The 13,646-nt window shown below is 48.0% G+C and overlaps 1 protein-coding gene across 5 annotated transcripts in view; it reads right to left on the bottom strand.

Moving 5' to 3' along the window:
* FRMD5 (FERM domain containing 5) overlaps positions 1-13,646 on the bottom strand; it is a 294,977-nt gene that overhangs the window by 11,954 nt on the left and 269,377 nt on the right. For all 5 annotated transcript variants that reach the window (XM_019801587.2, XM_034661042.1, XM_034661040.1 and 2 more), the window contains exons 7-10: positions 13,413-13,500; positions 4,412-4,500; positions 1,335-1,398; positions 435-526 (exon numbers count right to left, since the gene is read on the bottom strand). In XM_019801587.2, coding sequence (XP_019657146.2) covers positions 435-526; positions 1,335-1,398; positions 4,412-4,500; positions 13,413-13,500 — 333 coding nt within the window. The remainder of the gene's footprint in view (positions 1-434; positions 527-1,334; positions 1,399-4,411; positions 4,501-13,412; positions 13,501-13,646) is intronic.

The following is a 13,646-nucleotide window of genomic DNA, read 5'->3' as shown; positions in this document are numbered from 1 at the left end:
TCTCCAAGACTTAGAGACCTTTCTGGCCTGCTCCTGCTCCTTCATGGAGCTGTCATATTCTGGGCCTCCTATGGCTCTGAATGGCTCCACAGAGCCAGCTCGATTCAAGTCAGGTACCCAGGGGCTTTTTTAGGCCCAAGCCTTGCCCTGAAAGGACCCCTAATTGCTTTGCCACTGGGAGCTGTCCAAGGACATCACAAGGTAGAACCCCTTGGACATCTCTGCTGGAAACACATTCTTAGACCTCAGCTCTGTTCCTCCAGGGAGTACAGATATCCAGAAAAGGGTCTGAGTTTTATAAGGAAGCCCAGCCTTGTCATCTTATGTCTCCTTTCTCAGTGTTTCTCAAACTTTCCCGCCCATCATTACTCTAAAAGTAGCTTTTATGACTTTGACTCTGATAAAGATAGTCCCCATCACATGTGTCCACTCACTTGTAGAAGGCTTGGTTCTCGATTCCACATTTCCAGAGGTGCTTACAGGCTTCTGGAGTTGGAGCAAAATATGTGAGAATAATTTTCTTTTCCTACAAAAAATCCCACATAGAAACAGCTGAGTGTGGATGGAGAAGCAAAGGGTGAAATAGGCCAGGACATTGACCCCTGGACTGAGGGCTCCCCAGGACTGCAAGAGGAGATTTCAGGCAGGGGAAGGGGCTGCCTGGTGGCTGGCTAGTTGGAAGAGAAGGCCTGCAGGACCCACTGGGGCAGAGCTCAGTTCAGTGAGTAAGTTCACACCTGGCAGGTCCAGTACAGTAAGCCTCAGCTGGCACAAACTGAAGCAAGACAGCCCTCACCAGAGAAAGTGCTACTGTCATCCAGAATTTTTTACTTTTTTTTAAAAGTTTATTATCTTGGGGCGCCTGGGTGGCTCAGTTGTTAAGCATCTGCCTTTGGCTCAGGACCTGATCCCAGGGTCCTGGGATCGAGCCCCGCATCCGGCTCCCTGCTCCACTGGGAGCCTGCTTCTTCCTCTCCCACTCCCCCTGCTTGTGTTCCCTCTCTCACTGGCTGTCTCTTTCTCTGTCAAATAAATAAATAAAATCTTAAAAAAAAAAAAGTTTTTTTATCTTCTTGGAATTTTCATATAGAAGCAAAAAAATCTTGCATTGTCTGCATTTCCTGGAGGTGTGGAACCTCTGGGTGCCACCAGCATCCCTGAGGAAAGTCCTGGGCTCCAGGGCCTAGCCATTTCTCCATCCCTCACCTCCAGGTCTTGGCTTATCATTCAGCTGGCTTAGCTTTCTACCTGGATATACCACTTCGGTTCTGTCTTGGCCTTCAGGAACCACTCAGTGCCCCAACCCTACTGAAGAGAAAGAAGCCAGCACTCACCTCTTTCTGACTTACGTATAAATAAAAAGTCTTTCCTTCAAATTTCAGCTTGGTCACCTCATTCCTACAAGCACAAAGAGAGCACCTGTCACCTTGTTGTGGGTTGCTTGTTCACAGCTAAGTCTTGTTAGATGCACAGCCCACCCTGACTGGAAGGGGCTCCAGGCACAGACACAGTTTTAGCCAAAATTAGAACTGAAACAAGACAGCAGCGCAGTGGCCTTAGAGAACAGTTGCTGAAACAGTTCAATCCACAGTTTTCTGGTCAATCACACTATAATAATAGGGTGATAGGAGGATTTCGGGCTCATCAACAGTGGCTGTAAAAGGGAAACATTTGCATGGGAAGTGAGTCTAGGTTGAGTGGTCCCGGGCCATTTCAGGATTTGGTTCATAATACAGGTGCATTATCTGGATGGGACTGTCAAATGTAAGATGCCACAGGTAGCTGATGAGGCCAAAGTTTAAGATACAGCAAATAATGAAAACAATGCAACCAGGTTCTGAGGGAGTTGAGTCTTTCAGGTGACTGTGCCACTGGATGGAAAATGCAGTTTAATGCAAACAAATGTCAAACGATCTCAGGGAGGGGGGCGGGGCAACATACCAAAGAGAGAGAACAGATTACATGGAACAGTCATGCAGCGTACTGACCAGGAAAGGGGCTTAGGGGTTTTTGTAGAAAAATCCTTGAAGCCACCAGCCCAGTGAATGGCTGCAGTAAAAGAGGCAAACAGGATACTGGGGTACGTCACCCGCGGGACAGACACAAATCAGAAGAAGTGACATGGTTACTGTACATGGCACAGCTTAGACTTCACCTTCACATACTGCTCTCAGCCTTGGTTACATTTACAAAATGGAAAAATGACCGGAGTCTTAGGTGGATGTCCCTGAGAGCCAGAGAACTAGGCCTCAGTGTCGGTCACTCCTCATTTCTCTTCCATTTGCCTGACACAGCTGTCCTTTGGATCCTGAAGTCCCTTCCATCTCACTGGGGGTGGAGTCCTTATTTTGGTACCCAGCTGGGACCCCCAAGGAGGTCTGACCATGCCTATCTGCCTCTACTTGGCTTTCTTCCTCTTTACAATTTCTAGGGAGATTTTCTCAATATCCTAGGAAGTAGCAGAAAGGCAGTGAGAACCATGTACCTAATTTACTACCAAACAGAATTGAGGGGACAGAGGAAGGTCACTTGTTTCCTAGAAATCATGGCTGGGTCAGGATGAGAGCTCACAATTTCTGACCACCAGTTCTGAGCTAATACAAGCACATGGTATTCCTTGTTTGAGTCCCTCCCAGTCAATCAGTCTCTCTCATACACTTTCAGAATACAATAAATAGTAGTTAATTAATATGTAAACGAATACACGCAAGATAGGAAAGTAAACATTCTGTTGGAAGTGAGGTTAGGTTTACATCTATTATTTTAAATTTGAGACACAGTGAAAAAGACTTTCTGAAGAAGTGGGATGTGAGAGAAGACAAAGAATGAAAAGTGCTGGGGAGAATCAGGTGAGCATCAAGGCTTCTGGATGGGGAAGGATACTTTGGACTGCAGGTCCCTGTAACAGGTGTGTCCTACTTGTTTCTAGCTACACATATCCTCTCCCAGGGACCTCAGACAGCTACCCTGGTCAGAGTATGGGCCAGGATCTGAGCCGTCTAAGCAGTATCAGACAACCCAGCTATATCCAGAAAGTAAGTCCTCCTCACTGGGAGCAGTGGCCTGACCCCACTCATTGTCTTTTTTCTGAAAATTAGTTTGTTGGACAGGAAACCCCAAACCCTCACCATTGTCATCCAAAGAGCACAATGAGTGGGCCAGCTACAGAAGGTCTAGCAAAGAGGTGTTTTGGGGTATGCCCTGGTTACTCAGTGCAGCATCCTGCGTTGTGAAGTGGCTGTTTTCCTGGCCACTTGGCTGGTCATGTCTGGGGGGCAGTTTCATTAGCACTCTGGTTGATGATCATATTGCCAGTCTGCACAAGAGCAATAGGGTTGGAAAGGTGGTGTTTGTCCACAAGCTCAGTGGGGGAGCTGAAGAGGACACAAGAAGAGAGAGGCCCAGCCACACCCCCAGCAGAAAGCTCGCCAAGAAACAGCTTTGTCCTCAGATTCCCCATCAGCTCTTCTGGAGAAGGCAAAGGAAGCAAGACAGGAGCAAGCTTCCCCAGCTGAACTCTGTTGGGCAAGGTAAGCCATTTGTCCAAGCCCAGGGGAGGAGGTGGTCAGCTTAGACTTGGCAGACTAAGGCCAAAAAGGTACAGAAATCACAGGGGCTTAGTAGAATATACAACATGTTCTGATGAGGCTGAAAGATGTTTGCAGGCCAGAAAAAGGGGCTCTAGGAGAGCCAAATGTCCATCAGTAAGGCAGTCGGTGCTGCATCAGCTCCCAGAACCATCCAGAACAGACCCCAAACTGACAGGGGAGAGAGGAAGTAGTTCAGAGTAGCTTCAGCTGAGGCAGTGGCTCTTGCCTGCTGGAAATGGGAGCGGGAGGAGGGAGAGGGGAAAATAGGTGGGGATGTGACTCCTGGAGGCTGAAGACACCTGAGCCCTAAAGAGGGATAGGAGAGAGACTGAGCAGCATCTGTGCTTGTGTAGGCAGTGCCCACAGTGGGGGTTGGCCTGAGGAGGGGGTTTTGCCAAAGCTGCAGGATAACTTATATCTGCCCCAAGCGTGAGCCCCTCCTTCCTTAGGCCAGTGGGTAAGGGAGTAAGCAGCCATGCAGATGCTATGGTTCTCAGTGGGGACAGTCCCAAGGACTCCGTTCTCATAGCAACTCTGCTTCCCTAACATTGGCTCCAGCCACGGGTGTCTCATCTTACCCAGAAATCAACCCAATACACTCTTTCTCTCTCTGGAGAGGCTGTTGGCTCTCAGGAACACCCCTTTGGAAGAATAGGATCCCTAGGAAGAGACCACTACCTTGATCAGTTATCATTATGGATGCAAGGCTTTGAGGGGGCTCAGAACCATAACTGCCCAATCACAGACAAAGGACATGGGAACCAGAGCCCTCCCCAGCTGGTGAGGTATAAAAAGCCTGTTTTGGAAATGAAGATACTCACCATTTAATGAAGTGGACCCTCTTGTTTCCTTGCAGAACCACGAACCCGAAAGGAGTGAAGGCCAGAAATGCAGCATTTCCTGACACATCCTGCAACACAGAAGGACCTCTCATCAGGGTGATGCAGGCATAGAGGTGAAAGGGTGAGAAATGCAGTTGTTCATCGGTGATACAGGGTTAATATGTGGCAGTAGGTCACAGGGGGAAGAGCATTTGGAAGTAACAGGCAAGCTATTTGCCTTCCCTAAGCCTCGGTGCCCTTAACTATAAGTTGTAACCAATCTTAGAAGGCTGTTGTGAACATCCAAAGAATGGCAAACCCTCCCACATTGCTGGTGGGATTGTAAAATGGTGCAGTCACTTCAGAAAGCAGTTTGGAAGTTCTTCAAATTGTTAATCATAGAGTTATTATATGACCCAGCAGTTCGTTCCACTCCTAGGTACCCAAGAAAACTGAAAACACAGAAACTTGTACATGAATGTTCATGTCAGGATTATTCATAACATTCAAAAGGCGGAAATAATCCAAATGTGCATCAACTGACAAATGAGTAAAGTGTGGTACATCATATAGTGTGATATTACTCAGAAGTAAAAAGGCATGAAGTAGTGACATATGCTATAACATGGACGAACCTTGAAAACATTATGCTGAGTCAAAGAAGCCAGTTACAAAAGATCACATGTTCTATGATTCCATGTATACGAAATGTCCAGAATAGGGAAATCCATAGAGACAAAGATTACTGGTTGCCAGGGCTGTGGGGAAGGGGAGATGGGGAGTGACAGCTAATAGATACGTAACTGCGTTACTAAAACTAAACTACTGAATTACATACTTTAAAAGGACGACTTTTATGCTATGTGAATTATATCTCAAAAAAGCTGTTATCAGAGAGAAAGAGAGAGAATGAATGGCAGTTATTATGATGGCCCTACACACTGTGCTTCTGCGCGAAGTTTAGCTGAAGAAAAGATAAGAAGCAACCAGCTAAATGGAATAGCCACCATCAGTCTTACGGTGCCTGAACCATCAAAGAGGCCTCCCGCCCCTGGTCACTATCAGTTTGTCAATACCAGGCTTGAGGTTCTGCTAAGCAAATCTGGGAGGAGGCACAGCAGAAGGGGTAGGTCATGGTTCCCTCACGTGGGACAATGAACTCCCTGAGAGCCAGGCTGGGGTGGGGCACAGAAAGCAGGCTGATGGATTGTGCTCTCTCCGAGGAGCTTCCTTCGTGATAGGGGCCTCAAGTGAGAGACTGCTCTGTCAGGGTATGTGTTCAAGTGGCCAGAAAATTATACCAGGATTCTGGTCAAATGTAGATGTAGGACATCCGTCTGAGCCATGGCTCACATGGTGCCGTGGGGTCAGGGTCAGGCACTTAGTGTGAGGCATCCAGGTGGGGGCTGTGGCTGTCAGGCTCTCCTAGTATCTCCCACTTTCAGGATTTGCCTCCCTGGCACACATCTTCAGCTTGATTAGGTCTAAGAATAAGAACAGTGGGGGGGGGGGCGCCTGGGTAGCGCAGTTGTTAAGCGTCTGCCTTCGGCTCAGGGCGTGATCCCAGCGTTCCCCAGCGTTCCGGGATCGAGTCCCACATCGGGCTCCTCCGCTGGGAGCCTGTTTCTTCCTCTCCCACTCCCCTGCTGTGTTCCCTCTCTCGCTGGCTGTCTATCTCTGTCACATAAATAAATAAAATCTTAAAAAAAAAAAAAAGAATAAGAACAGTGGGGCCTCTGCAGGGCCTTGTGAGCCTTGCCTCAAGGAAAAATGCAGTTTTGTCTTCAAGGGCCAGAAGGGTCATGGGAGAGTACAAATGTGAACAAAAACAAGAGGGGGAAGGCATCTTAACAGTGCTCTGAGAGAGAGGAAAGGCCTAGAAAGAAGAATAGGTGGGAGGATGGAAAGGAAGGGTCAGGTCAGCAGAGGATTGTGGGTGGCTAGAAATAATGGGTAAAGAGTAGGGAAGGGAAGCAGTGGGCTGGGCAGGAAGGGCCCCCGTGGGCAACAGCAGGACAGAAGGGTTACAGGTGTGAGCATCTGCGCCTAGCGAATAAATTGTATGTTTTGCAAACATTTCCAATTAATGCATTGTTTTTATTGTCCTTTCCTGAGGGTCTTTTGTGGTCCTGACACTTGGCTGCAAGCACCGTGTCCTTCAACCCAGGGGCAATAGCAAAAAGCTGTTTAAAAATAACCTGAATGGAGATACTGTGAAGCCACGGGGCTGATTTTCCTCCTGCCTGTCATCAGTGCTTAGTGGTGGTTATTAATACCTGAGTGCCAACACTGCACAAAAGCATGGTCCCTGGCGGGGGCACCAGTGCTAACCCAGCAGCTTGGCCTCTGTGGGGGAGAATGCCTGGCAGACATGGGTGAGGGAGGGCAGCCTGCCTCAGATGGAGGGCACCGGGAGGCCTTCCGCTCACTGTGCAGGCAGGACCCAAGGAAGTCCAGAAACTGCAGGTTCAGAAAGATAGCAACTTGAGGGTGGAAACCTTACCTTATTTGTACTCACAGAACAGGCCTGCAGGAAATATTTATCAGATGAATGTGTAAGACAATGAGGTGAGCCAGAGGGACCAGGGGGGAGTACAAACATGAACAGAAACAAGAGGGGAAGGCACAGGCACAGGGAAGGTGGGGAAGGCATTTTACAGTGCTCAGAGAGGAAAGGCCTAGAAAGAAGATAGGTGGAAGGATGGAAAGGAAGGGTCAGGTCGGCAGAGGATTGTGGGTGGCTAGAAATAATGGGTAAAGAGTAGGGAAGGGAAGCAATGGGCTGGGCAGGGAAGGGCCTCCCTCTGCTTCTTGCACCCTTGACCCCATGGGCAACAGCAGGGCAGAAGAGCGCCTGCACTATGACCATAGTGTCATGGGCCCCGTGTCAGACCACTCAGGCCCACGTTCTCGCTCTGCCACTCACTGCCTGTGTGACCTCAGCTAGGCCCCATCCTTTCTCCATGTTTCAGATTCCTCATTGTGAAATTAGGGTTGATAATATTATCTGCCTCTTAGGTTGTGCTTAGTAGACACCCAGGACATGCTAGTGGTTGTGTTGTTGTTAGTATGAGTTTGTTGAGCTTAATACAAAAATCTTTTTTAAAAATGTAGTATTTCACTATTTTTCCTGATGTTGACGGATTTGTTTTGCTAGTTAGGAAATGAGGGTGTGGGAAGTTGGGGTAGAAAGGGAGAAGTCATTTATTGTTAGAGGCCCATGGAGAAGGGAGATTTGGGGTCAAAGTGAAGTGGGCAAAAGGGGACGGAGAGAGGCTGTGACAGAGATCTGTGAGAGTCATTCCAGTGACAGGCCTCTCTGCCAGAGCACAGGGAAGAGCAGGTCCTCCCACAATCTGGGCAGCACTGGCCGGGCTCTCCATTGGCACTGTCATCAACACCGTCCAGACACCTCAGGGCTGGCCTCTGGGTAAAGGCAGGTGTTGCTGGGAATAAACCCCAATTAGACACAATCATTCCAATAAGTAATAATAGCACCCTCAGCAATCCCAATCCAGTCTCTCACATGAAGAGGTCAATTCTCCAAACTGCTTCCAATGCAATAGTTGTGGATGAAGGCTCCTGCAAAGCCCGGCACCTGGGTGGTCACAGGGGCAAGGGCAGCTGGAATGTTTGCTACTTGTCTCTGGCTCTTGAGGAGCAGGACTTGGAATGACAGCGAGAAGCCTCAAATCTGCACCAGCACGAAAACAAATGGCAGCCACGCTGACACCTTCTCTGGAACCTTCCCAGTTTCTTCCATCTAACGTGTCATTCTCGTGTGAGCCTGCCCTTGGGATTTGTGTGCAAAAGGACGAGTTGTATGACAAAAAGAGTAAGAAATGAGGACAAGGAGGGAAGTGACACAGAAGGTGGTAATCTGTTCCTCAGATCTTCCATCTTATCAGGCTGAAGGCTGTCTTTCCTCTCTGTCCCTTTCCCATCCTGACAAGATCAGTACCCACAGGACTGAGCATTAATGGATCTGAGAGGTGGAATAAAAACTCAAGTCTTGGTGGCCACACAGCTTATATTGCTAGCCCCACTCTGCATCAGATAGTGGTCTGAAGTATTTAGTTCACATCTACAGTTGTGAGGTATAAGATTTATTTTCAATTTTTCATCCTTGTAGAAAGAGCTTCATTCCTGTTTTAGGACCCTAGCCCAGCTTATTTGCTCTGTGACTTACTTCACTTCTCTGAACCTCGATTTACTCATTTGTCAAATGAAGACCATAATACATACTTCAGGAAATACAACTTTATCTGATTTTAGGATGATGGCCTAAATGACTTACTGCCAAGACATGGCAAATCGTGTTTTTTCTTGGAGGGGGCTGAATTTGCACAGAGTCCTTCATATGTTCGTGTAGAAATCACCGTCAAACTTGACTACATCATTTTGACATCATCATAAGGTTCACCTTAAGATGATCGCTCTGCCCAGAAAAGGATTTTTGGATATCACAGCACTGACTGGTTCTGGGAAGTAGGGACATCTGGCCACCTTTGCCCATATGGGAAGATGAAACCTCTGTTTTCAAAAACCTCAGGGAAGAGGCGCCTGGGTGGCTCAGTCGGTTAAACGTCTGACTCTTGATTTCGGCTCAGGTCAAATCTCAGGGTCATGGGATTGAGCCCTGCGTCAGGCTCTATGCTCAGTGGGAAGTCTGCTTGGGATTCTTTCCCCTCTACCTCTGGCCCTCCCTCTGCTCACGTGCATGCTCTCTTTCTAAAATAAATAAGTCTTTAAAAGAAAAAAAAACCTTAGGGAAGAAGATTTCACATGCTCTTCCACATACTTACGCCCATCCCTGAAAGCTCATAGCTAGGAACCTTTACATTAAGTCAATCGTGAAAATCACCCAGTTTCAATATATTTAAACATGGTCACAAGAAAGAGTGGAAATTAGGAGGCAACCCTATAAGAGCCTTGATGTCATCCCATTAAAGATCAGAAATGGAAGCCTTGGCAGATACTTGCCATCTAAGTGGCTTTAGGCAAGTTCTTCATCTCAGCAGTAAACCTACCACTCTCCCCACAGCGCAGCCAGGAGGGGCCCACTGGGGGTTGAGGGCGAGTCATTGCTGATCCTTTTTTTTTATTATTATTTTTTTAAATTGCTGATCCTTGTTCTGTTCCTCTGAGGTCAGGGGCAACTTATCAAGAAGGGGATTTATTTAAAGAGGAGCATAGTGGCTGATATGAAAAGTGAGAGGAATGACAATTTTATTTGTATGGTTGCTCTAACCTAGATCTTCCGAAATCAGTTTTCTCCTGTACAGAAAAGACATAAAGCCACTTGGTGAATTTACATTAAATTTTTCTGATGATTTCAGTTGTGCCCTAAGTTCTCTCTGTCAGAATTGGTAGTGAGTCCTTTGTTCCTAAATAAATGCCATCTCCCCAGAAGAAAGACTATGAATGGTAACTGAAAAAGCACAGCATTGAGACTCAGGCACATCCAGTTCGAGTCCCTTACCAGTTAGTTGGTCTCTCAGAGGCTCAGTGTTTCTGTTTTTGTTTTTAAGATTTTATTTATTTGAGAAAAAGAGAGCTTGAGAGAGAGATCACAAGCAGGGGGTGGTGGGTAGAGGGAGAAGCAGACTCCCCGCTGAGCAGGGGAGGAAACCTGGGATCAGGACCTGAGCCGAAGGCAGATGCTTAACTGACTGAGCCACCCAGGCTCCCAGGCTCAGTGTTGTTATCTCAAAATGAGGACAAGAACATCTTGGTAAAGATTAAACGAGACGGTATGTATAAATGTCTCGCATGTGCAGGCTCTCAGTAAACTGCACCTTCATGACTCATCATAAGGCTGGGTACAGAACGGGTGACTGTAATGGGTCTGACCACGCCATAAACCTCAACAGGGCAAGAAGAGTCTGGGCCTACAGGAGATCCAAGACAAACAACCAGTCCCAGGGCCCCCTGGAAGGAACAAGGTGGTAGCTCCTGAGGTTGGAGAGGTGTCAGAATTGGGGAATAGATGCAACACTGGGCTGCCAGTGGTTTGCTCCATTCTCTTCCAGCAGCTGTAGGCTTGGTCTGCTGGGGGCTCCTGTCAGGAGATGGGGGCTGAGGGGCGATGCAGAGAGCTCAGGACAGCTTGTGCAAGCTCAGAGCTGGGTATTATTGTAAGCCAGCTGGCTGCTGGAGCCCTCTGGCTCTCCCACCCAGAGTTGGTAGGATCTCCTCTTCCTCGTCCCAGGGCCAGACAAGGACACTTTAGGCAGAAAGAAACCATCAGTGTGGACAAGAAGAACAGCAGCTACTTAATCAGTCCAGGAGAACAGAGCCCAGCTGAAGTGTTGTTCTGCTCTCATTTAATTATCAAAACGATTCCTCTTCTTGTGTCCTCCCTAGGGCTACATGCCCCAGATTCCCTGGGCCCAGTAATTGCCTCTCTGTTAATAGAAATCATCGGTATTTATTACACCGAGTGCTCCAGCTTATTTCAGCTCTCCTTGTAGCAACATTAAGGCGAGTGCTTGGTAGCATATCACCAAAGTATCCCTGCTTAATGACAAGAGTAAAGGCTCCTGAACTGTCCTTGCTCAGGAGGGCTGAGAAACTGTGATCCAGAGCCCAATGAGATGAGCTGAGGGGCCACGTGTGGGGCGTGCAGCAGGGCCTGGACTCTGGGGGAGCAAGAAGTACAGGGCCTGGGAACAAAGGACTGGAAGCCCATGCAGATGACTGCTCCCACCTTCTCTCTAGAGGGAGTCTCCTGGGGGCTTCTGTCCCTTATAGATACATGACATTGGGGAGTGACTTGAGTTCAAATTCTTGGTCTACTACTCAGGGCCTTGTAAACTGTGGACTTCCAGAGCTTTCATCTTCTTACCTATAAAACAGGAAAGAGTAATATCCACCTCCCAGGGCTGGCATGAGTATTAAATGAGAAAATAATGCAAAAGGATTCCAGTGGACCTGCCATGGAAGGTGTGCCACAAATGTGTCTTCCCTCCTTCCTTCTAGGAGTTGATGCTGTGAATTGGGCCTCACACAGTGTCTGGTGTGAATAGGGTTCCCTCCTGCAGCCTCTTCAGCCTCTGTGTCTAATAATGGATAAACTCATCAAAGATGGGTCTGAGCCAGGAGCGTCACAGCCTAGGGTACATGTGGACTTGGGCTGGACACCAGGCTGGCTGCCATTGTAGCTTCCAGATCCACATAGGCAACAGTGGGGAATCCTCACCCACCTCCACTCACTTGTGCTCAGGTTCACTGTCTACCATCTGTCCACTCTATGTGCTGTCAGATGACAGTCTTGCCCAGGGACCCAACTCTGAAAAGGCAGGTGCTCTGGGTGGCCTCAAGGGGACTGGGCAGGCTTGGAGGTGACCTGGCCTTATGATGAAGGTTGCTATCTCTAGGCAGCTCCATCTTTTAAGGTTCTGAAGTGACTCAGCAGTTCGTGAAGCCCAGTCACTGAGTACCTTCTGTGTACCTTCACACAGGTGAGGAAAGCAAGACTCAGAGAAGCCTACAAAGGCCTCAGAAAGGCAGAGATCAGTGCTGGAGCCCAGGCCAGCTGACTCTGAAGCTCTCTTCAGTCCTATGCAGTCTCCCTGTGGATAGTATCTGAGGAATTCATGGAGGTTAAACTTTATCTGTCATGCAAGGGCATTCGCTAATTCATTTGTAAATACCCATGCATCAATTTTTTTTTTTTTTTGTACTAACAGGCATGAATGTGTTTTCTGACTGTGCTGGTCCCCAAGAACACAGGGGTTATCTGGCATTAGGTTGTGCTGGTGGATAGGGAACTGTATGGGGTGGGAAAGGTGACCAGGGTTTCTGAGTGCCAGAATGTTCTCAAAGTTCATATTTGAAGTTTCAGCATCAAATCCTATGCAAGAACAAATCACCATCACCTCACCAAGAGGCCAAGGGAAATACAACTCTGCACCTACATTACTGGGTTCCTTGCTTTCTTTTCTTTTCTTTCTTTCTTTTTTTTTTTAAAGGTTTATTTATTTATTCGAGGAGGGGGCAGAGGGAGAGGGAGAGAATCTCAACAGACTCCTTGCTGAGTGTGGAGCCTGACATGGGGCTCAATCCCATGACCCTGAGATCACGACCAGAGCCGAAATCAAGAGTTGGTTACTTAACTAACTGTGCCACCCTGGTGCCCCTCTATTCTCTTCTTTTAATTTTTGTTGGAAACTTATGGTGTCCCCTCATTAGGAAGAAAAATCTCAAAGTCCTCTTCTTCCCATAGGATACTGGCTCCCTCAGATCAGTTTGAGAATCAGCTTCAGTGGTTTCCAGTAGTGGAAACCAGCTGTACTGGTTTCCAGTAGTGGAAAGAGAGAGACAAAAGCTGGAGAAACTGAGGCAGAGACCAGGAGTGTCAAAGCAACTGAGATGTGGAGGGACACAGCCACAGAGAGAGGGGAAGAAGCCTTGTGTCTCCACTGCTCTCCATAGTAACTGTGGCTGCTTGGGCTCTTCTCCAAACTGCCAGACACATGTGAGCAATTACAGAGGTTTCCTCTGGGCAGAGCCTCCCTGGCTGGTTCCCGTCTCACCCTCGCAGGCGCATAATGGAATTAAATGCGACTCCACTGCAGTTCCGCGCAGTGACTTACGCTGCTGCAGTCAATAAAACCCGCTCTTGGAAAGAAACTAGATTACAGGTCAGGGAAGGGTGGGCAGTCCGCTGAGCAGCCTCTGATCATTCCCCGTGGGGGGCCTTCCACATTCCTCTCTTCATTTCCACGAAATTACCCACTGCTGCCAAAGTGGGGCCCCAGCTTCGGATTTGTTATTTAGATTGACTTTGCCTCGGACCCTCTGACATTGATGTGGCACCACAAAATTATGTAGCGTGGAAGCCAGAGGAGTTTTCAAAAGGAGTGACATTTTCTCTGGCCTCTCACTAAAAGAGCCAACCCGATACTGAAGGTGGATGGCGCAGGCGTGTTCCTTCCCTGCCTGTCGCCCTCTGGAGGAGACAAGGTCAGTGCAGTCTCTGACCACATGGGGGGCTTACCTTACATGGGTGAGGGTCCACTCCATATGTCTCCAATGTCTGTGCTTTTCTTAAAAAGTTCAGTTCTGATGTTGCTGGTGTTTGACCACTGGAATGAAGAAAATGAGATGATTTCAGGGTTTCCTGTTCTCATAGACTCCCCTGAGATAAACTCTCCATTAAGAAGCTTTCATGGAGTGGCTCAGTCAGTTAAGTGTCTGACTCCTGATTTCAGCTCAAGTCATGATCTCATGG

This window comes from Ailuropoda melanoleuca, chromosome 5, assembly GCF_002007445.2.
Source record: "Ailuropoda melanoleuca isolate Jingjing chromosome 5, ASM200744v2, whole genome shotgun sequence".
In the NCBI taxonomy this organism is placed as follows: domain Eukaryota; kingdom Metazoa; phylum Chordata; class Mammalia; order Carnivora; family Ursidae; genus Ailuropoda; species Ailuropoda melanoleuca.
The sequence above is the reverse complement of the archived record's forward strand: the minus strand, read 5'-3'. Positions and strand labels throughout refer to the sequence as shown.